Below are 24260 nucleotides of genomic sequence, written 5' to 3'. Positions count from 1 at the left end.
AAGAAACGAGATAGTCAATCAGAAGAGGTGGCACAGATAAGACATTACGGTCAGGTTCCTGGGACTTTTATAAAGGTCTGTTTCTGACTTACTTGTAACATCCAGATGATTCATCTTCGTTCCGGTCAGAGGCAGAAAGGCAATGAGACAAGGTCCTTGATCTCCAGTAGTTCACTGTCTAGTGGTACAGACAAACACATAAACACATCACGCAACCCCATTTGGTCAATACAATGGCATACATCTGTCCAAAGAGCTACGGGAGCATAGAGGAAGGAGCAATTAATTCTGCTGGGCACGTAAGAAGGTGCAGAGGGGAGGTGATATTTGAATGTGGTGTTAAAGGTTGTTAAGGGGTTTGGCAGATAGAGAAAGTGGGAGGGCATTCCAGGCATCAGGCACACCATGGACAAAGGCGTAACTGGTGATGTCAGAGCTGAGCAAGGGCAGAGGTGAAGGGTGCACAGGAGGGAAGGAAGGGGGTGTGGGCAGGTGATGGAGAGCACACCAAGGAGCTCTGTTTACAGACTGCTGATTTTGAGTTTTCTTGTTTTTGTTTTGAAGAAGAATGGCATGATTGCATTTGAGGCTTGAGAGATCACTCTGGGGGCAGCGAGGTAGATGAATTAAGAGGTTTGCAAACTCTGTGAAGGACCAAATAGCAAATATTTTGGTCTTGCCAAAACCTGATCTTTGTTACAATGTCTCAACTCTACTCCTGTAGCATGAAAGCAGCCATAGACAATACTCAAATGTGTAAGCCTAGCTATGTCCTAATAAAACTTTATTTATAAAACCAGGTGGAGGGGCGCCTGGGTGGCTCAGTTGGTTACGTGTCTGTCTTCGGCTCAGGTCATGATCGCAGGGTCCTGGATCAAGTCCCACATCAGGCTATCTGCTCCTTGGAGAGTCTGCTTCTCCTTCTGCCCCCCCACTCCCCGGCTCGTGCTCTCTTTCTCTCATGCTCCCTCTCAAATAAATACATTCTTAAAATAAATAAATAAATAAAACCAGGTGGACTAGAGTTCTCTGCAGGCCCTTGTGTCAGCAAGATGGGAGAGACAGAGTCTATACTATCGACAATCCTGCCAAGGAACCCACAGCCCAGGCAAGGAGAAGCCTAGGTCACAAGGTCACAAGGTAACAAGGTCACAAGGACAAACGGCAAAACACCGTTTGATCTGAGACGGGAAAGCCTGATTCCAGTGAATTTAAGTAAAAATAAAGTAATTTAAGTAAAGAAGAATGTGTTCAGGGCACCCCCTGAGGCACTCCTCAGGTAGGATGGAGCAGCAAAGTTAGGAGCAAATGCCTCTCTTGGTCTCGCTCGGTGTCTGCTGTAGGCTTTGCATATCAGTTTTTTTTACCCTGGTGTGCAGATGGCTCAACAGTCAGCAAGGGGTGGAGACACAGAGCAGGTTTATGAGTGGCCCTATAAAAATATGCAGGCTTTCAAACAGCCGTTTAAAAAGTTCTGCCTGCTGACAAAAACTGTCAAGCTTCTTTGCTCTTGGCTAGGATTATGTCAACCCAAGGTAGTAACACCGGTTATTGCATACTAATCAGCCACTCTGATTGGCTGCTGGTGACATAATAGAAGTTCAAGAACATGATTGGCGGGCCAGCCACCCCAGCCCGAGCCTCCAAGCAGGAAGGTGGAGGACAGGAGTGGCCCATGGCCAGGATGGGGGTGGGGGCGGAAGACCACAGTCTTTGAAGGCATGGAGCTATGTTTGAAATAATAAAGACGGTCTTGAAGGTAGTAAAAACTATGCATGGCCCCCAAGGTGCACCTGGCTTCTTTCGTGTTCCTTCTGCCTCCTCTTGTACCAGGTGTCTCTCTCTCCCTGGTGACTTGCAGACAAGTGCTGACACGCCTCCCTCCACTCCTCTGCCCCAACCTGCTCTCTGGAGCCCTGAGGCAGGTAGCCAGCCTCCCCGCTCTGCCTCCCAGGCCAGCCCGAGCGCCCGGGCCCCTCCCTGCTCCAACTGGCCACAACATCAGCCTCCCAAGCTGCGGCCTCGTGGGGGGACAAGACACCTACCTGGACAAATTCTCCGAACAGAGCAAAGCCACGGCGGGAGGACTAAACATAACAAGAAACACAGACGTGTGGGCAGTCGGGAGGGGTGTTTTCTCTAACAGGAGCAGTAACTAGGGACTGGGGATGGGCTCACCTGGTGAGTCACTGCACACTCTCTCCTCCTGGCTGTCTACCAAAAGAGCACACGTGCCACAGCCGGTGGCCTCCAGGGACAACGTGGGCCGTTGGGAGAAAGGCTCTGGGTTTGCTGAAGAGAACAGCACAGCAGGGCAGTGAAGCCGCTGGGAGTTGGGATTCTATGCCCGGCTCACGGCAAACTGGCTGGGTGACTTTGGGATCATCTGTGAGTCTCTGTTGCCTCATCTGTTGCATGGGGGACACAATTCAATTGTCTCTAGGCCTTTTCTAGCTTAGTTTTTCCCTACCGATGGAACACTGGTGTTTCGGGAGCTGGACAAAGCATTCTGATGCCCCAAATGCTAACAATACTTGTCCTTTATTAAGCCTCCTACTGTGGGCTTGGCACCGCACCAGGGACCTCACATACATGAATGCTAATCTTGAGACTAATCCTGCCAAGGAGGTATTTTCTCCATCTTAAAGAAGAGGAAGCAAGCAAGTTCCAAGAGATTAAGTAACTTGCCCACTGTCACACAGCTAATACTTTTGATTTAAACCCAGGTCTTTTCAGGGCACCTGGATGGCTCAGTCGGTGGAGCATCTGACTCTTGATCTCAGGTCTTGATCACAGGGTTGTGAGTTCAAGCCCCATGATGGGCATGGTGCCTACCTAAGACACCAAAGAAACAAAACATAAACTCAGGTCTTTCTGACTCCAAAGTACCTTACATGTGATCTTATTTCCTTTTTGGTTTGCCTTAAAAAAAAAAAAAAAAAGCTAAAGTCTAGTATTTTGTTAATTTTTTTTCTCCCGACGTTTTTCTTTTCTTTGATGACTGTTATCAAGTACTAGCAGAATATCCAAACTTACTGGCAAGTGAATACTGGAAATGAATGTTGTGGAGATACTTGGAAACTGGATCCTGAGTAGTTCAATAGCTTGTTTCTCCCATGAGCCAGTAAGCTTACAGCTGTGATTTTATTTTATAACAGTATGCACAATTAATTAAGCAGATGTTTCTAGCCCGACCTAGAAGCGAAATCCATCAATGTATTCTGAGCTAAGTTGTCATTTGTATAATGAGGCATAGAAATGCCAGTGTTTCATCATCTTCTGCAAGGGAAGCTGACATGCAGGTGCTCTGCCACCTAAAACAGTTTTGAGCACCCTTGTTCTCTGACTCTGTGAATGCTCGATTTACGCACAGGAAAACTTCCTGGACAAAACAGAGCAAGGGAGAGTTCTCTCGCCACCTTAGAAATCCCAGCACTGGGAGATGTCTTTTTTTTTTTTCTTCCCTGGGAACCAGAAGGTATTCTTTCCCTTTATATGTGCCCCTGGAAAGTTCCCTATAAAGCCAAGCTGACCCAGATAGGCTCCCCACCCTGCCAACAAAAGCAGTAATTGAGTTCCAGAGTGGCTCTTAACTAGATGGCCAGGCTAGCACAAGGTTGACTAGTTGTGCAATGGGCAGAAAGCAGGAGCTCATCCAAAGCAACCACCTGCCACAGGCCGAGGGGTGGAACCTGTACTTTCTTGGCTCCCATGACTGCCCCTGGACCTTACCTCTCACCCTTTGAGGTCCAGGCCATGAGCCAGAATATTTTTTTTTATTACTCTCTCCAAATGACCTCCCTACATCACCTGCAGGCTTTGGAATCCTGCTCACCATTTTCCTTTCTGTCATATTCCCTGCCACCATCCTGGAGATTTCTTTCTTTAAAGATTTTTTTTTTAAGTAATTTCTACACCCAATGTGGGGTTCGAACTTACAACCCCGAGATCAAGAGTTGCACACGCCACCGAATGAGCCAGCCAGGCACCCCGAGATTTCTGATATCCATGTGAATAACTCACCCTTGGACTGAATCTTCCAGGACTGTGTTATAATTTCATCAAGGTGGCTGGGACCTGGACGTTCTGCAGTCCCATCTCTATGAACTATCACAGATTTTAAGAGATGTGTGTGCTGAGAAGTTTTAAAATAAAATCATTCCACTATGCCAGTGGAGATAACTTAATTCAGATCCGGATGTCATGATTATTTACTGAGCTCCCACTGTGAGCTAGGTGTTACTATGCACATTGTCCCATTCAATCCTAAAGGTAACCATTGGAGCTTTTTTTTTTTTTTTTAAAGATTTTATTTATATATTTGATACAGAGAGAGAGAGCACAAGTAGGCAGAGAGGCAGGCAGTGGGAGAGGGAGAAGCAGGCTTCCCGCTTAGCAGGGAGCCTGATGTGGGGCTCGATCCCAGGACCCTGGGATCATGACCTGAGCCGAAGGCAGCCGCTTAATGACTGAGCCACTCAGGCGCCCCTGGGGCTTTTACTTTTTTATTAAGAGCTAATCTAACTCTAAAAAGGGGTTGAGGTGCTACTGTGTGATGTCAGGATTAATACTGCTGCCATTTTACAGATAAGAAAACTGAGCATTAGAATAAATATCATCCCCAAGCCCACCGAGGACTTAGCATATTGGAAATGTGAGCTTAAATCTGAGAGGTACGGTGAGAAGAGCAGAGTGCAAATGGGACCATTACCACCTACCTGGAGGGGTTATTATAGAGAACTTGATGCACTAAGGTGAAGTGCAGGACACCAGGAGATACTTAGGCAGCGTTACCTTCTTTCCCCTGTGGTCCTTCAGAATTGGAGCCAGTATACCACGCTTCCTCTTAATCACTGGGATTCGTCAGGGAAGAAGCATGTAAGCTTTATGATGGATAAAATGCTACCATAGTTAGTTAATCTGAGCCTTACACCAACCCTTGCAAGGCAGTCATTATCCCTACTTGCCAGAAGAGGAAACCCAGCTTCTTGGAAGATAAATAAGGGCTGAAGATAAAACTGATAAGCACTAGGGTTCGGATTTGAACCCAGGTCTGATTACGCCCAGAGGCCACATCTTTCCCTTTAAGCAACACGGTCACTTTCTGAGTTAATAATTAAGCTTCTCAGAGCCATAAGCATAGAAAGAATATGTATTTCCTTTCAGTAAGTTGATACTATGTGGAAATATTTGGGAACTGGAAAGTGGGGATGCTTTTTCTTCTGTCCTGTGAATAAAAAGGAAGGAGAAATTGAGAAGAGTGTTAGCTACATAATCATATGTACATATGTAATCATGTGTAGAATAATCACATAGTTTAAGGTTCACATGACAACCTGATGAAAACAGCTTGCTTAGTACATATTTTTAAAACAAAATGTATTTTACATTTATAAATGAGTTAAACATTTCTAAAATTCTCATTCTTTTATTGGAAAATAATCTTCTGCTTTTTTGGTCTTGAATAAAAATATCTGGAAAACATATGTTTGTTGTTCTAGTTAAATAAAACCATCGACATCGTTACATTTATGCTAGCCTTGACTGTACTCCTAATTAAAAAATAGTGAAAAGATGACCTCAAATCTGCCCCCACCTGACCTGCAAATTGGAAATGGGTCACCTCCCAGTGAATTCACAGCTATCTGCTTCGATTAGCTTCATATTCTGGAATAGCTCCAGAATTTAGAAAAAACAAATTATTTGTAGCATCTGGTCCTCCCAAAAAGGAAACCTTAAAATTAACTCTGAGTTAGGAAAGATGCATAATAAGGTTATGTTAAACAACTCGAGTGTACTTACAGAAGAAAAAGCTAAATGGAATCTTCCACGCCAGGGATCAAATCAGGTCGAAGTAAGTATTTAAATCACCGTGTAAATGCATCTGTTTAAAAAGTTCCATCCTTGGGCGCCTGGGTGGCTCAGTTGGTTGAGCGACTGCCTTCGGCTCAGGTCATGATCCTGGAGTCCCTGGATCGAGTCCTGCATCGGGCTCCCTGCTCGGCAGGGAGTCTGCTTCTCCCTCCGACCCTCCCCCCTTTCATGCTCTCTCTCTCTCAGTCTCTCTCAAATAAATAAATAAAATCTTTAAAAAAAAAAAAAAAGTTCCATCCTGGTCCTTGAACTAAGATCTAGATCGGAACCCAACTCATTTCATTCCAATCAGTTTTTCAGTATAAAAGACATGCAACTGGCCAAGGGACAGGGTCAGCACCTCCAATCCCCCAGGGCCAGGCAGCGTTTGGAGGGACGGGTTTCCCCCTCCTGTAAGATGAGGAAAATGAAAATATCCTCTTGCCGTACTTTGTGAGGACTGAATTAGATAATGCCCTGGAACACGCGCTCAGAGAGCTCTTGTGGCTATGAAGACTGCTCGAATAGTTGCCATTTTGAGTGTGGGATCTCTGCCCACTTGCTTTCTTTGTATGACATCACGACCTCCTCCTTTCACACACCCCTGACACAGCCACGTTTTTCTTCTTCCCCATCTGCGGGGAAGCTAAGAATCCGACAAACAAAATTACGTAGCAGCGTCTGCAAGAGGGAAGCGAAACCCAACGGGATGTTCCTGCTTCGTCATTTTCCTCAACAAACTTTTGTGAGAGTTTACTCCAGGCACGGTACGGGTGAGTGGAAGAAATGAATGGAGTTCTTACCAGCCATCCAATGAGGAGAGAAACCGCCTTCTTCCCACTGCAGAGAGAAACCAGCATCCAGACTGTCAGGAAACATGAGTGATGGCGCTGCCCAGTGGACCTCTAATGGGAGCCGCACATGTTAATTTTCAATTGTTTAGCAGCGCATTAAAAAAAAAAAAAAAAAAAAGGAACAGGTGAAATTAGTATTAATATTAGCGCTAATAATGTTGGGCCATAATTAATAATTGGGCCAATGTATTCCAAATAATTATTTCAACATGCAATCAATATTAAAAAATTATTGAGACACTCCACATCTTTTTTGCCATACGAAGTCTTTGGAAAGTGTATTCTATCCTTACATCACACCTCAATTTGGACCAGTCGTATTTCAAGGGCTCTGTGACTACATGTGTCTGGTGGCCACCATATTGGGCAGGACGTCTGTGAGACCTTTGGAGAAAAGTGCTCAAGAAAAGTGTTAACATATAAATGTCTCATGTTTGGACGTTTCTTCTATATATATCATGGGGGGTCTGAGGTTTTACCAGCTGAAAAAGGTCCGGAAGACCCTTTTGACTTCAGCACCATTCAGATTTCCCTCCAGAAACACATCAAACGTTCCTCCAGCTGCTGGGACTGTTGGCGGCTGATGGCTCACAGCTGAGTCTGTGGGCTCTGTCACCGGCCAAAGGGAGTTGCCTCGCCAAGGGTAGGCCCCACATCCAATAACCAGTTGTTGCCTTGGTAAGAAGGACTGACTGCCTCGTCTCGATTTGGGACCACCCTGCAAGGCCACCCAGCTCCAGAGCTACCCTGGAGGAATGGCTGAGGCCCCTGTTGCAGCAGCTTCCCAGCTCAGCTTGTCCCTCTGCCTGACCCCGCAGCTGCCCTCATGTTCTTATAGGTATTGCACTTGAGAGCATGCTTCCATACACCTCCTCCAGGCAGACCCCCTCTCAGAGCCTGTTTCCCAGGGCATCCACCTAAGACCTCTATCCCCAGTGTTAGGTTGTCCTTCACAAGGACAGCAGCTGTATTAACAGACTGAGGCTTTTGTGTGTCATACTTGCACAAGGACACCAAAGTCTGTGGGCCTCTTGTTAGATGATTGGCTATGGAACTGCACCAAAGGAGGAAATATGTAATCACTGCAAATTCCCTCTTACAAGTTGCTCCAGCTTTTTTTTTTATTATTGTTTTGTTTTGATTTTAATTTGATAGAGAGAGAGAACACGAGTGGAGAGGAGGGGCGGAGGGAGAGGGAGAAGCAGACTCTCTGCTGAGCAGGGAACCTGACATGGGAGTTGATCCCAGGACCCTGGGATCATGACTTCAGCCAAAGGTAGACACGTAACCACTTAACCGACTGAGCCACCCAGGCCCCCCAAGTTGCTCCAGTTTTAGGAATCATACTTGTATCTCCAATTTCTGTGAAAGAATAGAGAGAAACCTGCCACTTGATATATACGTGAGGTAAGACTGGATGTCACCATGGACCATCACTTTAGCCCTGCTTCCTCACGTGGTGAGGCTTGTAGATTCTCAATGCAGTTTCCAGCAACCTCTCTGGGAGCAGCACGGGCCCTGGGACAGGCTGAGAAATCCTGTCTTCCAGTAGAGAGCTGCAAGCAACGTAGCTAATATCCAGGTATTCTTTGGCATAGTGTTAGAGAGGAAACAAAGACAGTATGACACTCTTTGATTTGTCTCCTTGTCCTCAAGTCTAGCTTGGCTTAGAGATGACAGGAAGTTCTGGTATGAGACCCTCAAACAAAACTCCAAATTCTTGGGGCGCCTGGGTGGCTCAGTTGTTAAGCATCTACCTTCGGCCCAGGTCATGATCCCAGGGTCCTGGGATCAAGTCCCACATCGGGCTCCCTGCTCACCAGGAAGCCTGCTTCTCCCTCTCCCACTCCCCCTGCTTGTGTTCCCTCTCTTGCTATCAAATAAATAAAATCTTAAAAAAAAAAAACTAAACAAAACCCTAAATTCTCAAAGAAAAAAAAAAAGTCCTACTCCCCACTCTGTCTCCTCCTTACTTTTCCAGTCTTTGTACTAGTTCTTACTTGCTCCTTCTCCACTTAATTCCTTACATTCCTTTGAGACCAACTCAAGCGCCCTCTCCTCCATGAAATGTTTCTTCCATTTTATTTTTAAATTAAAAAAAAATTTTTTTTTAAGATTTTATTTATTTATTTGTCAGAGAGAGAGTGCGAGTGAGCATGACCAGGGGGAGCAGCAGGCAGAGGGAGAAGCAGGCTTCCCGCCGAGGAGGGAGCCCGATGTGGGGCTCGATCCCAGGACCCTGGGATCATGACCTGAGCCGAAGGCAGACGCTTAACAACTGAGCCACCCAGGTGTCCCCATTTCTTCCATTTTAAAGCATTGATATATCATTCACATACCATACAACTCACCATTTAATGTACTTTAACCATTGAATTTAAGCACAGTTCAATGGTTCACAGTATATTCAGAGTTGTGCAACCATCCATCACCAAAATCACTTTTAGAACATTTTCAAAGACCCAAGAAGACACCCTGTATCCCTTAGCTGTCACTCCCAGTCCCACATTACCCACCTCCAGCCATGGGTAAACCACTAAACTACTTTCTGTCTCTATATATTTGTTTCTTCTGGACACTTAATATAAGTGAAATCCTACAAGATGTCGTGTGTGGCTTATTTCACTTAAGCATAATGTTTTCAAGGTTCATCCATGTTGTAGCATGTTGTCAGTACTTCGTTCTTTTTTAAGGCTGAATCATATTCCATTGTGTGGGATATACCATATTTTATCTATCCACTCATCAGTGATGGACATTGGGTTATTTGCACTTCTTGGCTATTGTGGATCGTGGTGCTACGAGTATTCTTGCATGTTTTTGTGCAGGTATGTTTTCATTTCTCTTGGCTATATAGCTCTGAGTGGAATTATTGGATCATGTGGAAAGTCTGTGTTTAACCATTTGAGGAGTTGCCAGTCTGTTTTCCACAGCAGCTGTGCTATTACGTTCCTGAAAGCAGCATATGAGGGTTCCCATTTCTCCACAACTTTGTCAATACCTGGCATTTTCTGTTTTCTGATAATAGCCACCCTGGTGGGTATAAAGTGATATCTTGTTGTGGTTCAATTCGCATTTTCCTGATGGCTAATGTTGAGCATCTTCTCGTGTGCTTATTGGCTGTTTGTGTATCTTTTTGGAGGAATGTGTATACAGATTTTTTGCCCATTTAAAAATATGGTCAATTATGTTTTTATTATTGCATTGTAAATGTCTTTATATATTCTAGGTACAAGCGCCTTATCAAATATATGATTTGTGATTATCTTCTCCCATTTTTCTGTGGGTTGTCTTTTAACCTTCTTGATGTTGTCCTTGGAAGCACCCAAGTTTTAAATTTTGATGAAGTCCGATTTATCTTTTTCTTTTGTTGCTTGTGCTTTTGGTGTCTTGTCTGAGAAGCCATTGACTAATCCAAGGTTATGAACATTTATGTTCTCTTCTAAGAGTTTTATAGTTTTAGTTGTTATATTTACACTTTGATCCATTTGAGTGAATTTTTATATATGGTGGGAGGTAAGGGTTCGATTTCCTTCTTTTGATGTGGCTATCCAATTGTCCCAGCACCATTTGTTGGAAAAAATCATTTTCCCTCATTTATGCCTTGGTGCCCTTGTCAAAACTCAAGAAGTCAACTGACTGCACGAAACCTTTTTTGACCCTCCCCGCTGAAAGAGGACCTGTGCGGAGAGAGAGCAGCCTCCATGTGGAACACTGCCAGTCCCATGGCGGAAGGAACATGAGACATGAGAAACTCTGGGCTGGCTCTTAACAGTTTTGGCTCAGAAGGGACACGTCACTCCCATTCTCACTTCATTGGCCAAGAAAAGTCGTAAGGCCACCCTGAGGTCCTTGGAGGGAGGAAAATTAGTCCTCCCATAGGGTGGGCAACTGCAGGAAGGGAAAAGAGATTTTTCTGGGGAACAGTAATACAATTTAATGCTTCCTCGCCATCTCCTGTATGACCTGACACCTTGCTCTCCTGGTTTTCTTCTGACCTCTTCTTACCCCTTAGTTTTCTCTGCCTGCTCCTTTCATGTTGGCGTTTCCCAGTGTTGTGAGTTTGGCTCTCGTCTTTATACTCTACAGACTTCCTGGGGAAATCTCATCCACTCCCACCATCTACTATCTGACAACTCTTAGTACACTTCCAGCTTCTGACCTGTGTAGCTGATGTCTACTGAACATCTTCCACAGACATCCCAAATTCAGCATGTCCAGACCCAAATTTATCACTGTCTTCATGCCACCCGAAATCTGCCCCTCCTCCTGAATCCCCAACTTGTATATGGTGGGAGGTAAGGGTTCCCAAACAAGGGAAATAGCACACCATTCTCCCAGTTGCCCCATCCAGAACCTCGGCACCTTTTTTTTTCTTAAGATTTTATTTATTTATTTAGAGCGTGAGCAGGGGGAGGGGCAGAGGGAGAGGGAGAGAGAGAATCTCTAACAGACTCCCCACTGAGCATGGAGCCTGACGCTAGGCTCAATCCCACAACCCTGAGATCATGACCTGAGCCAAAATCAAGAGATGCTTAATTGACTGAGCCACCCAGGCACCCCATAGTCTTGCCTCTTTTAATCCATTCTTCATGTTGCAACCATAATGATTTTTATAAAATGCAAATCCAGTTTTGCTACTCTCCAGCCCAAATCCCTCATTGGCTCTCCACTGTTCTGGGGATAATGATTAATACACTGACAGACTTCAGTAAGACCTTTTATGATCTGGCCTCTGTCATTTCTCCAGCCTCTATAGCATCTGCCTGGCATTTTATTCGTCTTGAGCTAGATTTAGTTTACTAAACATACTGTGATCTCTTCATTCAGGGCTTTTGAACAAGCACTTCCCTGGCCTGGGATACTCTTTCTTCTCCTCGGGGTAACTCCTACTTGTTCTTAAAGTAGTGGGCTGTAAATAAATAAAATCTTAAAAAAAAAAAAAAAAGTAGTGGGCTGGACATCGCTTGCTCCTTCTCTTCAAACCAGGCAAAGACAAAGTGATTGAAAGATAGTTTAGCTAAGAGGTTAAGAGGGAGGGCTCTGCAAACTGATGGCCCAGTTTTGAATCCTGGCTGTCAATCTACCAACTTTGAAATGGTATGCAAGGCCTTACTCCTCTGTGCCTGTGTTTCCCCAAGCATAAATTAGGGAATAATAAGAGTCCCTATTACATAAGGCTGTGGTGAGGATTAAATGAATAAATCTATAGAAAGTGCTTAGAATACTGCCTGACACTGTAAGGGCTCAACCAGTATTTGCCATTACTTTTAGGTATCTCCACAGCACCCTATAGTTACCCCTATAATTAAGCATTTATCAGATAAATATAATTCCCAATTTACTTACCTGACTACTTTACTGCATTGTAAGATCCTTAGATTTGGGACAATGTCTTATTCATTAGGCTTCAGTTCCTGATATGCAGTATTTATTAAATATTTGTTAAATGACTGAATGAATGAATGAACTTGTCTTTATGCAACGATCACTTCTCATCTTCTATTATGAGGATAAATTCTGTCCTCCCCACTTGATGTACTGCAAGCTTACTGAGGGCAGGATCACAAGTATGGTCATCTTGGCCAATCCCATCTCCCTCCAACCCAGTATTGCTTGGCAATATTGAATTAATCAGTTGAATTAAATTCTCCTCCCTGGGGCACCTGGGTGGCTCAGTCATTAAGCATTGGCCTTCAGCTCAGATCATGATCCCAGGGTCCTGGGATAGAGCCCCGCATTGGGTTCCTTGCTCAGCAGAGAGCCTACTTCTCCCTCTCCCACTCCCCCTGCTAGTGTTCCCTCTCTTGTTGTGTCTCTCTCTGTCAAATAAGTAAATAAAATCTTTTAAAAAAATAAAATAAATTCTCCTCCCTGAGAGCCTTTAGTCTTTTCCTGGCTTTTCCACTTGCCATAACCTCTGATCTATTTCTACATAACCCACTGTAACCTGAAATTCCAGGGAAAGACTTTCCTGTATCTGCTGTCCAATTGTTAGAGTAGGTTAGTTATCCAAGAAGGGATTGAGGATGGTAAAACTCAAGTTAGAGTTAGGAGTTACGTTTAGATGAGGTGTCCTGTGATTTTTGAAAATAATACTGAGCCGAGGGATTTTGTTCTTCCTGATCTTGTAAAAGCTACTGAAATCCAAGGCCCTGTTATAATTTACCTACAGGCTGGATGGGTAGAACAGCAGGCTGAAGCGAAAGGGGGATTAAGTAGGATGTAGAGATGCAAGTTTTAGTCTAGGCTGTCGAGAAATATATGTGACCTTGGAAGTCACCACCTCTCTGGGCCTTACTTATCCTACCTATAAAGTGAAGGAGTATAAATGGTCTCTAAGTCTGCCATAAATTCTGATGTATCATGCATCATCCCTCCAGAAGTAGCTCATTCTAGGAAGGAATTTTCTACTGACCGCTTGATCTGAGAAGACACAGAACAGAAATGGTGTAGAAGAAACCATACCAGGTGTCTTTAGCTCCATGGCCAGTGATAACTGAAAATAATCATAGAAATCATCTGGATAAACCAGGAAAGAATTATTCACATCTTGCAGGCAAAGCCTGAAGTGGGATGTGATACTGGTCTTTTGAGTGGGACAGACTTGAATTCAAGTCCCACCTTAGCCATGTACTAGTTTTGGTGCTGTGGGCCAGTGGGCCTGGTAGTTAACTTCTTTACCCTCAGTTTCCTTGGTTGTAAAAAAGTGGGGCTCATATCTATGTTGTAGAAGTAGCGTAAGGATTAAAAGAAGCAGTTCATGTATCACACCTGGTGTGTAGGCCTTGAATGAACATTAGGTCATTTTCCCTGTTCTATTCAATCCTTCACTAGCTAAAAGTACTTTCATAGATTCCCACCTATGCCTGTGAAACTACTTATTTGCTCATCCTCAAAGGTATTTGGGTCCCCCAGATAAATGTCTAACACATACATTTCAAAATCAAATATTATACAAACCTACGTATCTTCAAATTCAAGCAGTGGGTCAAGGTAACAAATACTGTTCTGTCAAAAAAGGATCACTTTATTAATCTATACATAACACGTATAAAAGCAAGCCAAATCAGGATGTTTTCCTTAGCCATCCTTTCCACATTTTGTGTAGCTTTAGTGAACTATAAACCACTGATTTCTTCACACCTAAAAGACAAAAAAAAGAGATGGTGAGAAAATTGGTGCTTGTTGACTACATACTCAGCTAGAGCTTCCATGATATCCTGACCAGAGACCTGTCTTTGGAGTGGGGCAGTAATGGGCTGACTGGGGTGGGGTCCCAGGAGACCCTGGGAGCCGAAGATGACTAAAGGTCACCATGATCAACAAAAGGGGAAGAGACTCTGATTTAGGCATCTACTCCAACAGTGACACGGATGCCAAAGGTACCCGAGTTAATGGGATAAGTGAATCTTTCGAGTTACGAGTCTATCATCAACCTCCGACTTGAGTAGCTCTTTTAAAGAGGAGAAAGGAAAACAGACAAAACTCTGTAATGTCACTGGGTCTCCTCAGCTCCTTTTCTGTGCCGGCATCCCGACCATCCCCAGCTCCCTGCTGCTGTGTCACTGCGTATGCCACGGCCTGCCCAGAACGAATGTCGGTTCCATCACTTTCTGCAGGTACCCTCTTCATCCCCTTTCAGATCCCTTCTATAGAAGGGCCTTCCTGGACACACCAGGCCAACTCAGACGCAGCTCCTTCTGGTCCCACAGCACCTGCGCTGACTTCTCTTACAGCACTTACCACACTGTGTGGTGCTTGTCAGCTTACTGACCTGTCCCTCTGCCTAGACTGGGAGCTCCTCAAGGACAAGGAGCTTGTCCCATTCATCCCTGATCCCCATCACCTAGTACAGTCCCTAGCACATAGCAGGTACTCAGTAAATGCTTTTGAAATGACAGAACAGATGCACCTCATTGAGATATTTGACCTTCTAGCACCCTCCACCTACTTAATCACAAGTACCTGATGAAACTGGAGAAGAGGCTCTCTGGGGGCTAAATGGGACAGAAGTAAAATGGGGTAGAAAAATGGGATGCTATTTGTCCGGTTTAATAGAATACTATTTGCAGATGGTATTATGGGCTCAACTTCCTTTGTGCTGAGGATGAGATCATTTAGTCCGTGTTTCAGGGCGTGGCCCAAAGATCCGAACGGTCTTTCCGCCATGAGATAGGAACTGTGGTCTGTGCTGCAAGTCTGAAATGCACACTGCCAGCAGTGCACTTTAAGCACTGGTAGGCACTGTGGATGACGTACAGCATTAAATCTGGAGACTCCTAGTAGAGGGGTCTGAGTGGTCTCTTGAAAATAGCCTGGCCTGTTACCTGCAAGCTGCCCAGTCCACTTAGAATCTTTGAAGAAACTACTGCAGGCAATGGTAGGTAAAAAGTCTGCATACCAGGAAAATTGTTAGCGAATGCTTCTAGAAACTTTGGCCCAGCTTGCCTACTGTTTGCAAATGGACTTAGCCTAGTCAAGAAACTCAGAGCTCCTTTCCCTGCCTCCACCTCTTTTAATTTTCTCCCTGGAGCAACCACTTTGGTGAACCTCACCCACTTGAGCATTGAGACTGGAAACTTCTTACATAAGGTGCTTTTTAATATTCCAGCCAGAACCAATCGAGACACTAAGCAGAACACAGGTAGGTGCATACAGTAGGATTCAACACAGCAACCCCAGAGCACTGAGTCACAGCTAGAGGAAGATGCCCTGGCCATGCTAAGTCCCAGCTCAACTTCACAAACCTGACATACAGACATGCTGGACCTTAACATTTAAGGTAAATATCTAAAGTACATGAGTGTCACCATGTAGCCATATTTTGCTGCTACTGCATAGAAACCTCCCTTCATTTGGGCGCCTGGGTTGCTCAGTTGGTTAAGTGTCTGCCTTTGACTCAGGTCATGATCTCAGGGTTCTGGGATCGAGCCCCACATCGGGCTCCCTGCTCAGCAGGGAGTCTGCTTCTCCCTCTCCCTCTGCCTCTGCCTCTCCCCTGGCTTGTGCTCTCTCTCTTTCTCTTTCACTCTCGCTCTCAAATAAATCTTTAAAAAAAAAAAAGGAACCTCCCTTCATTAAAAACAGTCTCTCCCTTCAATGGCTCTGCCGGAGATTCTCAGAAAGACTGCAGCAGGTAATTGTGTTAGAAAGAGCACTGGAGGGGTGCCTGGGTGGCTCAGTCAGTTAAGCGGCTGCCTTCAGCTCAGGTCATGATCCCAGGGTCCTGGGATCGAGCCCTGCACTGGGCTCCCTGCTCAGCAGAGAGCCTGCTTCTCCCTCTCCCTCTGACTGCCGCTCTGCCTACTTGTGCTATCTCTCTGTCAAATAAGTAAAAATCTTGGGGCGCCTGGGTGGCTCAGTCGCTGGGCGTCTGCCTTCGGCTCGGGTCGTGATCCCAGGGTCCTGGGATCAAGCCCCACATTGGACTCCCTGCTCGGTGGGGGGCCTGCTTCTCCCTCTCCCACTCCCGCTGCTTGTGTTCCTTCTCTCGCTGTCTCTCTCTGTCAAATAAGTAAATAGGATCTTAAAAAAAAAAAAAAAAAAAAAAAAAAGTAAAAATCTTAAAAAAAGAAAGAAAGAAAGGGCACTCAAATAGAAATCAAGAGACCTGAATTCTAGTCCCAACTAGACCACAAACTTACAGTATGACGCACCCTCTCTGGGCCTCGACTTCCTCATCTGTAAAAAGACTGGCTGGACTAGTTTGGGGTTCCCTGACAGGGGGCTGTGGGCAGGTTTCAACATCGGTCTGCAGGAAAATTAGGAGGAAACCAGAAAAGTATGCTGTGTGCGTGCATGTGCGCACTTTTGTTGCCAACGGTACAGTTTTCGTTGGGTTTTCACAGGGAGCCAGGAGTTGCAGAAGGTAAAGAACCAACAGACTGGAATGAAGGATCCTTTCTGCCTTAATATTCTAATTGCAACACCGGTGGAAAACTAAAACTCCATGAAGTTGTGGTGGGCAACCTTTCCAATACAGGGCACAGAGGCTGCTACCCATAAAGGACAAAATTCACAAACTGGATTGAGTAAAATTAAGAATGTCTTTTCATCAAAAGACACCATCAAGAGAGTGAAATGACAGTCCCCCATGCAGAAGACTTTTTCATTACATATTATCAGACAAAGGACCTGTATCCAGACTATATGAGGAATTCAGTAAGAAAAGCAACAATTCAATAGAAAAATGAGCAAAACACTAGAATAGGCACGTCACAAAAGAGGATATCCAAATAAGCGTGAACAAATGCCCAGCTTCATCAGTCATCAGGAAAATGTAAATTAAAACTCCAATATGATACCACCACTCACCTACCGGAGTACCTAAAATGAAAAAGACACGGAGCATCAAGTGAGGAGAGCCGCACCAAGAGCTCAGCTAGTGGGAGTGTAATGTGGACAACTGTTTGGTAGTATTACCAAAGCGGAACATTCACATACGCTATGATGCTGTAATTCTACCCCCTAAGTATGCACCTAAGAGAAACGCCTATGTTCGCTTACCAAAGACAGGTACAAAAACATTCACAGCAGCACTACCTGTAAGGGCCCCAAACTGGACCCAACCCAAGAAACCATCAACAAGAGAGTAGATAAACTGCGGTATAATCATACGATGGACTTGGTGCAATGAGGATAAATGAACTATTACTGCTCCAAACACCATGTTAAATCTCACTCATATAAAGAGGAACGAAAGACCTGGGAGACTACATATTTATCTAAAGTTCAAAAATGGGCACAACAGAAGCATGGCATTGGAAGTCAGAGAGTAGTTACCCCTGGAGAACTAGTGACTATGACTGGCACACCATCTGAGGGACAGTCCTGTTCTATTTCTTCATCTGGGTACTAGGTTTACGAGTGTGTTCACCTGGTGAAAATTCACCAAATTTATGATTTGTGCACTTTTCTGTATCAATGGAGATTTTTTTCCTACTACCAGACAACCTAGAACCTTTCATTTACTCAGTCACTGAAATACACTGAACCAATATTTATTGAGCATCTATATAAGACATTGAACTAGATGTAGAGGTTATGGTCTCTGCTCTCACACAGTTTACAATCCACAGAATTCTACTTGGCTTACATTAAGCCTACTTTTGGTTTCTGCTCTCTCTCTATAGAAAAGGATGGTGATTTAGGAAGTCTGCATTTAGAATGTGTCTTCAGGGAAGACAGCCTGCTAAGAGAGAAACTTTAAGAACCATCATCATCGTCTTTGCTCCTTCCCCAATGGATAAAGATGCAATATCTCTTTAGATAACAGCGTATTTAGACACATCCTTATCTACCTGAAGTGGTCATTATGAGTTTTGACTAGTATCTGAAGTCAGGTGTTTTTGGAAGCATATAGAAATCTACTTCAACATCTGGCTCCTCAAGTTTTACTTCTGTTGAGTTCCAGCCTGTTTTACATGACCCGCAGCAAAGTTACTACACATGTAAGACCATGAATCCCTGTGTGACCTTAAATAAGATGGATCCAGTGACAGACATGGTTCTCCAGGAAACAATGTGAGGCAGAGATACGAGTAGGTTGTGAGAGATCTCTCCCTTCCATAATTCCACATTTCAGATATTTAGGAGGGAAAATCAGTAAGCCCCCAAACATTCTTCCAATTATTTTCCAACCACAGTTAGATATTATCTACAAAGAAAACCTCCTGAAGCAGAAGTACAAACTTATTTTAAGGACTCTCAGGTTAAATAAAAAGCAAATCGCTAAAAAAAAAAATCCTTAACTATTATTATGTGCTCTTCTTATTTAATGTGTAGATACTAAAAAATGGAAGAAGTATTTTAGTTATAAGAAACTGGAAGCAGAAGATAATCGACAATCCATTCTCTTGTGTTCCAGGAAAGGGCTGGTAAGGAACCCCTCAGGCATGCCAGAAACTTTTTAGGAACAAGACTAAACCCGTCTTATTAATTCAGATGAATCCTTTGAAGCTAGAGAGGTAAATAGGTATCTGTCCCCAGAGTCAGTTCTGACTGACCAGAAAGTCAGGTGGGGAAAAATAAAGCAAGATTTCAGAAATTAAGATCATCCTCCCAACCTCCCCACCTCTGGGAATGGCACCACCGTCCAGCGCTTCCCAGGCCAGACACGGAGTTTTCTCCGACTCCTCTCTCTCCTTCACTACCCATATCCCTCCAACCATGTGGAACAGGTAACTTGCCCTCTAAATTTTGCACGGGTCTCTTCTCTCTGCCTGTACTGCAATGACCCGAGTTCAGGCTGCCTAACTCCTCCCCTGACTGGCTGAACCATGGCTAATCCGTTTCCTGAGCAAGAGTGTTATCTCCCTTCCATCTGCTCTCTACTCTCTAGCCATCAAGGTCTTTCTACAATCCTTCCTTGGCTTCCCTCTGCCCTCAAAATAGACTCTGAATTCCTCTGCCTGGCTTTTCAGGCTCCCTTTGCCGGTTCCGCTTACTTCTCAGTCTTATCACTAAATCCTCCTCCTCTCTCCTATTCCCGTACCAGAAGACTCAGACAGGTTAGTAATGTGAAGGCTGCTGCTGATCAGAATACAACACTTTGCTTAGCTGGTCTTCTGTGACCCATGTAAGATGTGAAGCCATTTGCTGCTACCATGAAAAGAAGAGAAGGCAAGTGTCAGGAGACTAAATGGCCTTTCACTTCTCCTGAGCTGCTGGTGAGTTAGGCTAAAAGGGGAAAGTAGTGTTTGGCTTTGGAGGCATTTCTGTACTCACCTTTGAACATGGGTACATCTGATGAGGAAGGGATTTCAAGGGAACTAATAAAGACAGAGTCAGACCACATGAGAACAGCCAACTGTGTTATCCAACACAGTTTATGAGAAAAGGCAATCCTCTGGGCTGTTTGTAGATGCCTGGCCTCTATCTTGTCTAGGAATAGAGTGATATTTAGATCTAGACTCACCCAAGTTTATAAAGCACCTACTAGGTACATACTGGACACTCTCGGAACACGTAGCGGGCTGGGTATTAGGATCTCCTCCATTTCAGGGAAGAAGGGCTAATTAACATGCCAAGGTTACAGAGCGAAGAAATGAGTAGCTACAACTCAAGTCCAGGTCTTCTGACCCCAAGCTTAGCTCCTCGGTTAGCGATCGCTCTGAATTGAACTTGAGTATTAAAGGTATTCACTAGCTAAGGGGGAAGACTGAACCTGCCTTTTCACCCCCACTGAGTGGGATGTTGCAAAGGGGAGGGGTGAGAATGGCTACTAAGGAATACAAACTCCATCAAATACACAGGTTTTCCCACCCTGCACATGATGCATCAGCTAGCTAGCTGAAAAACTGAACACAGGTAGAACTTGGAGGGTTTTGCCTAAGCAAAGCAAGCAGAATGCCAGCCATGACCACAAAGAGAGGACTTCTAAGGAACAACACGCAGAGGCTTAGAGGTTCTGAAGCTTGCTGTGAAGTCAAAGGGAAGAGGAACAGTCAACCAGCCACTCGGGGCCTTTCGTTGCTAGTTTGCTCCAACTGGAGACCTGGTTCATGGGTGGGCGAATGCCATCTGAATATGACAGTGCAAAGAGGCCTAAAGAGAAGTCAGGCAACTTCTAGGTAATGATACCAAAAAGAGAAAGTCCAGGCACTGTGCTAGATGGCTTTATTTATCATAAGATGTAATTTTCACAACCTGGTGAGGCAGGTGTAATTATCCCTATGAAATTAAAACTCAAAAAAATCAGGTAACTTGCCCAAGTCACAGTAGTTAAGTTGGAATATGAGCCCCAGGCTCTGGGCCTTTGGCCTGAGCTGCCTTCATCACAGCCCACAAGCACCATAAAACCAGAGAAACCAGAGCATAAGGTAAACCCACATTTGGTCACTTTCCACAGTTTCTACACGCGCAGAGCAGGCTGCACACATTCTGGTCGTCTGGCCTTCCACGGTCCAATAAGGAATCTTCGGAAAGGAAAGGGAAGCAGGCAGTGAGCACGTGCAGGAACCAGCCCTGGGCACCAGGGTGGCCACAGGAAAACTGGGCTGTGGCTCTGTGTCACCCACTGCCCTCTGCTGGCCACTGGAAAGAGCAGGTGGAAAGAGGACCAAAGATTCATTTCAGGTTGAAGGGTCAAGAGGTGATGATGACAGATTTTTAAAAACATTTTATTAGAGAAAAACTCAAACTTATAAACGAAGAGTAGATCATGTCTCATGTTTCTTCACTCAGCTTCAACAATATATCAATTCAGGGAAAATTTTGTGTCCTCTACCCCTAACCCCCTTCCCTCCACCATGTTTTATTTTCAAGCAAATCTCAAACATCCGGTCATTTCATTTGTAAAAATGTTAATATGTATTTCTAGAAGAAAAGAAAAATTTAAAAACCCCGTAACACATGATCACAGATTAAAAAAAAAAATCCATAAATCTAATAATTCCTTATGGGACAAGAAGCCCAAAATAGAAAAAAAAAGAAAGAAAACCCAAAGCATTCAGCCTCACCCAAGAAGCTGCAATCATGCAAATCACAGATTAATAGTCTGAACCACCCAAGCAAACAAAAACACCTCATCTTCAGCCTTGCCAGGATAAACCAGCAGGAACATAGATTAAATAAATATCTTAATTGGAAATGCAAAGCTATGCACTCCTGCACAGTAGGAAGATCTTCAGCTGAGTAGATTTGGCACACGAGCTACTAAATCTTTGTTGAATTTTTGGCCGAATCTTTCCAAAGACTCAGGAGGGGCAGCGCTGTGTCCTTGGGGCGAAACACAGCTGGGTATCCAGGAAGCTGGGGTGAGAGGTTAAGAGGTGTGACCACGCCAACTTTCTGGCAATTTCAGCCCAGAGATCAGAATCAGGCTGAAAGATTACTCCCTACATGGCGTTACCTCTGTGCCATCTATCACCCAGTACTGCAAATTTCTATTTACACATCTGTCTCCCCTTCTAGATTATGAACTCCCTGAAGGCAGGACGGTGTGTTCACTTTTGTATCCTGCATGGCTGGCACATTAGAGAGGCTCAGTAGATGGTCACATAAAGAAAGACTGAACTAGGAAAGTCCATCATTTGACAATACCAAGTGTTGGAGAGAATGGGGAGAAAAGAGAACTCTCATTTCCTGCTAGTAGGACTATAAATTGATATAACCACTCTGGAGGGCAATGTGGCAATATCCAAAGATACGTTCAAATGCTTAAGCCCATAAAACAAGAACAGGATGTTTTAAAATTTTTTTGAAAAATATATATTCAGGGGCGCCTGGGTGGCTCAGTTGGGTAAGTGTCCGACTCCTGATTTCAGCTCAGGTCATGATCTCAGGGTCATGAGATCGAGCCCTACATAGGGCTCTGCGCTCAGCATGGAATCTGTTTGAGATTATCTGCCTCTCCCTCTGCCCCTCCCCCTGCTCGAGTGCACACATGTGTGTGCGCTCCCTCTAATAAGTAAATCTTCAAAAAAATAAACAAAAATGTACATTCAGAGAATAAAAAAAGAACACAGAAAGAGCCTGGAAACTAAAAATACAATAGCAGAAATAAAATACTCAAGAAGGGTTGGAAGCTAAAGTTGAGAAAATCTCCCAGAAAACAGAGCAAAAAGAGATAAAAAATAGGAGACAAAAGAAAGAAAACCAAAGGGCTCTTTGAGGAGGTCCAATATCTGAATAAAAGGAGTTCCAGAAAGAGAAGAGAGAAAACAGATGCGAGGAAGATAAAAAAAACAATAAAAGAAAAATTTCTTATATTCTTATTTTCTGAGGTTCCAAAATGAAAAGGCAATGAGTACCCAGTAAAGTAGATAAAAACAGATTCATTATCAAAGCATATCACTGAGAAATGTCAGAGCCCTGGGGGCAAGTGAAGACCTAACCGGCTTCCAGAAAGAATATACACAAAGGAACAAAGGACAGAATCAGAATGGCTTTGGACCTTGACAGCAATCCTCAAGTGAGAAGATAATTGGAATAATGATATCGAAATTCTTTTTTTTATTTTTTAAAGATTTATTTATTTGACAGAGAGCGAGCGAGAGTGCACAAGCAGGGGAAGTGGCAGGTAGGGGAGAAGCAGGCTTCCTGCTGAGCAAGAGCCCGATGTGGGGCTCAATCCCAGGACCCTGGGATCATGACCTGAGCTGAAGGCAGCCGCTTAACTGACTGAGTCACCCAGGCGCCCCATGATATCGAAATTCTTAAAAAAATGACTTCGAATCTATCTCCAGCCTAAGTGTCAATTATATTTGAGGGTAAGCTAAAGATATTTCTAGTTATTCACAGTCTCCCAGTTTGCCTCCCTGCATCCTTTCTCAGGAAGTTACTGGAGGCGTGCCTCACCAAAATGAGTGTACACCACGAAAGTAAAAGACACAAGAGACAGGAGACAGGGGATCCCTCCCACGAGACAGGGGAAGACAATCTCCATGGGAAAAGAAAGTCGTGCAGGGAAGGAAAAGTCGTGCACGGCTCATCTATGAATCACAGTAACAGAGTCATACGCTGTAAACTCTGATGACTGGCTTCACCAAAGCTACACAGCAACTACCCGAGGACCCAGGGAAGGGAGGGGTGAGCGTGTGCGGCGGGGTGGGTACAAGAGCTGAATTCGAATCTGCCAGAGTGAGAAGTCCACAGATGATGCCGACAACGGAAAAGGAGAGAAGCAGCAGTATACGCCTGCTATTTAGCAAACTGACAGTGGACATAAAACCAAGTCACTAGGAGAGTTAGCAGCAGTGGTCTCTGGAGACGGGAAATTGGGGCGGCGGGGGAGAAGGGCAAGGTACTACTGCTTTGGCAACAATATGCACGTGACTTTCATAAATCCTAAAATGAGGGGATGACCTGCACACAAGGAGATATTCAGAAAACTGAGAGGGGCAGTAAGGCTTCCAACAGCACCTCACATGGTCTGACGGTTTTAGATCAGATGACAGTGCTGTTCTGCCTGTCTGTACACCAGTGCTATGTCCTAATTCACGACCACCACACTTCAGCACTTCAGAAGTACTTGCAGGATATAGATGCAGCTTTACGTTTCAATCAGGAATGCTGAGGCCACTCAATCCAGCAGGTACATTAAGCCCGGATCTCCGAAAAGGAAATGATTTTACTTTGCAAATAACTGATGTCTCTAAGAGTACATTTTGAGATGTTGGTTCAGAAGCTCTCCCCCTGCCACCTCCCTTGACTGAGAGCTCGCATAACCCAGAGCTCCAGGACTCGGCCCAGCTAACAAACACAGGAGACAAGGGTGGCAAACGGTGATAGGAGCTTTGTATAGAAATATGTACATTTGTGTAATAGGCCTTTTCATGCTTTATATGTAGCTTTTTACCTGTAACCTTCATTACATTGTGAATTAAACGTAACTCTTGTCAAAAACAAAAACAAAACAACAACAACAAACAACAACCATGGATTTTCGAAAGTTCTTACCAGCAGTGAAAATGCCTTTGGTGCTCTGTTTCATACTAGAAGGTCTCACAATTGCTGAAAGCCCTGTAAGAGAAAACCAGCAAGAATGCCAAAAAAGCCAGATGTTAGTCATCTTAACACTTTTAAAACCTAAAACGAAATATTCTTTCC

The 24260-nt window shown here is 44.3% G+C and overlaps 2 protein-coding genes across 11 annotated transcripts in view; both read right to left on the bottom strand.

Moving 5' to 3' along the window:
- The window catches only part of VGLL4 (vestigial like family member 4), a 191242-nt gene extending 185255 nt beyond the window's left edge, over positions 1-5987 (bottom strand). For 2 of the 5 annotated variants that reach the window (XM_034997773.1, XM_034997772.1), the window contains exon 1: positions 93-857. The gene's annotated coding sequence lies outside the window, so the exon portion shown is untranslated. Of the gene's footprint in view, positions 1-92; positions 858-2045; positions 2739-4718 lie in introns of those variants that run through there. The other 3 variants (XM_034997774.1, XM_034997775.1, XM_034997777.1) reach the window with 3 other exon arrangements.
- A 7734-nt stretch (positions 5988-13721) lies between these two features.
- The window catches only part of TAMM41 (TAM41 mitochondrial translocator assembly and maintenance homolog), a 49650-nt gene continuing 39111 nt past the window's right edge, over positions 13722-24260 (bottom strand). For all 6 annotated transcript variants that reach the window (XM_034997764.1, XM_034997765.1, XM_034997766.1 and 3 more), the window contains 2 exons: positions 24111-24173; positions 13722-13853 (listed from right to left, as the gene is read on the bottom strand). In XM_034997764.1, the coding sequence (XP_034853655.1) occupies positions 13777-13853; positions 24111-24173 (140 nt within the window). In that variant the 3' untranslated portion in view covers positions 13722-13776. The remainder of the gene's footprint in view (positions 13854-24110; positions 24174-24260) is intronic.

This window comes from Mirounga leonina, unplaced genomic scaffold (assembly GCF_011800145.1).
Source record: "Mirounga leonina isolate KUSES-001 unplaced genomic scaffold, KU_Mleo_1.0 Mir_94, whole genome shotgun sequence".
In the NCBI taxonomy this organism is placed as follows: Eukaryota; Metazoa; Chordata; class Mammalia; order Carnivora; family Phocidae; genus Mirounga; species Mirounga leonina.
Note: the sequence above shows the minus strand (reverse complement) of the source record. Positions and strands in the feature narration are given on the sequence as shown.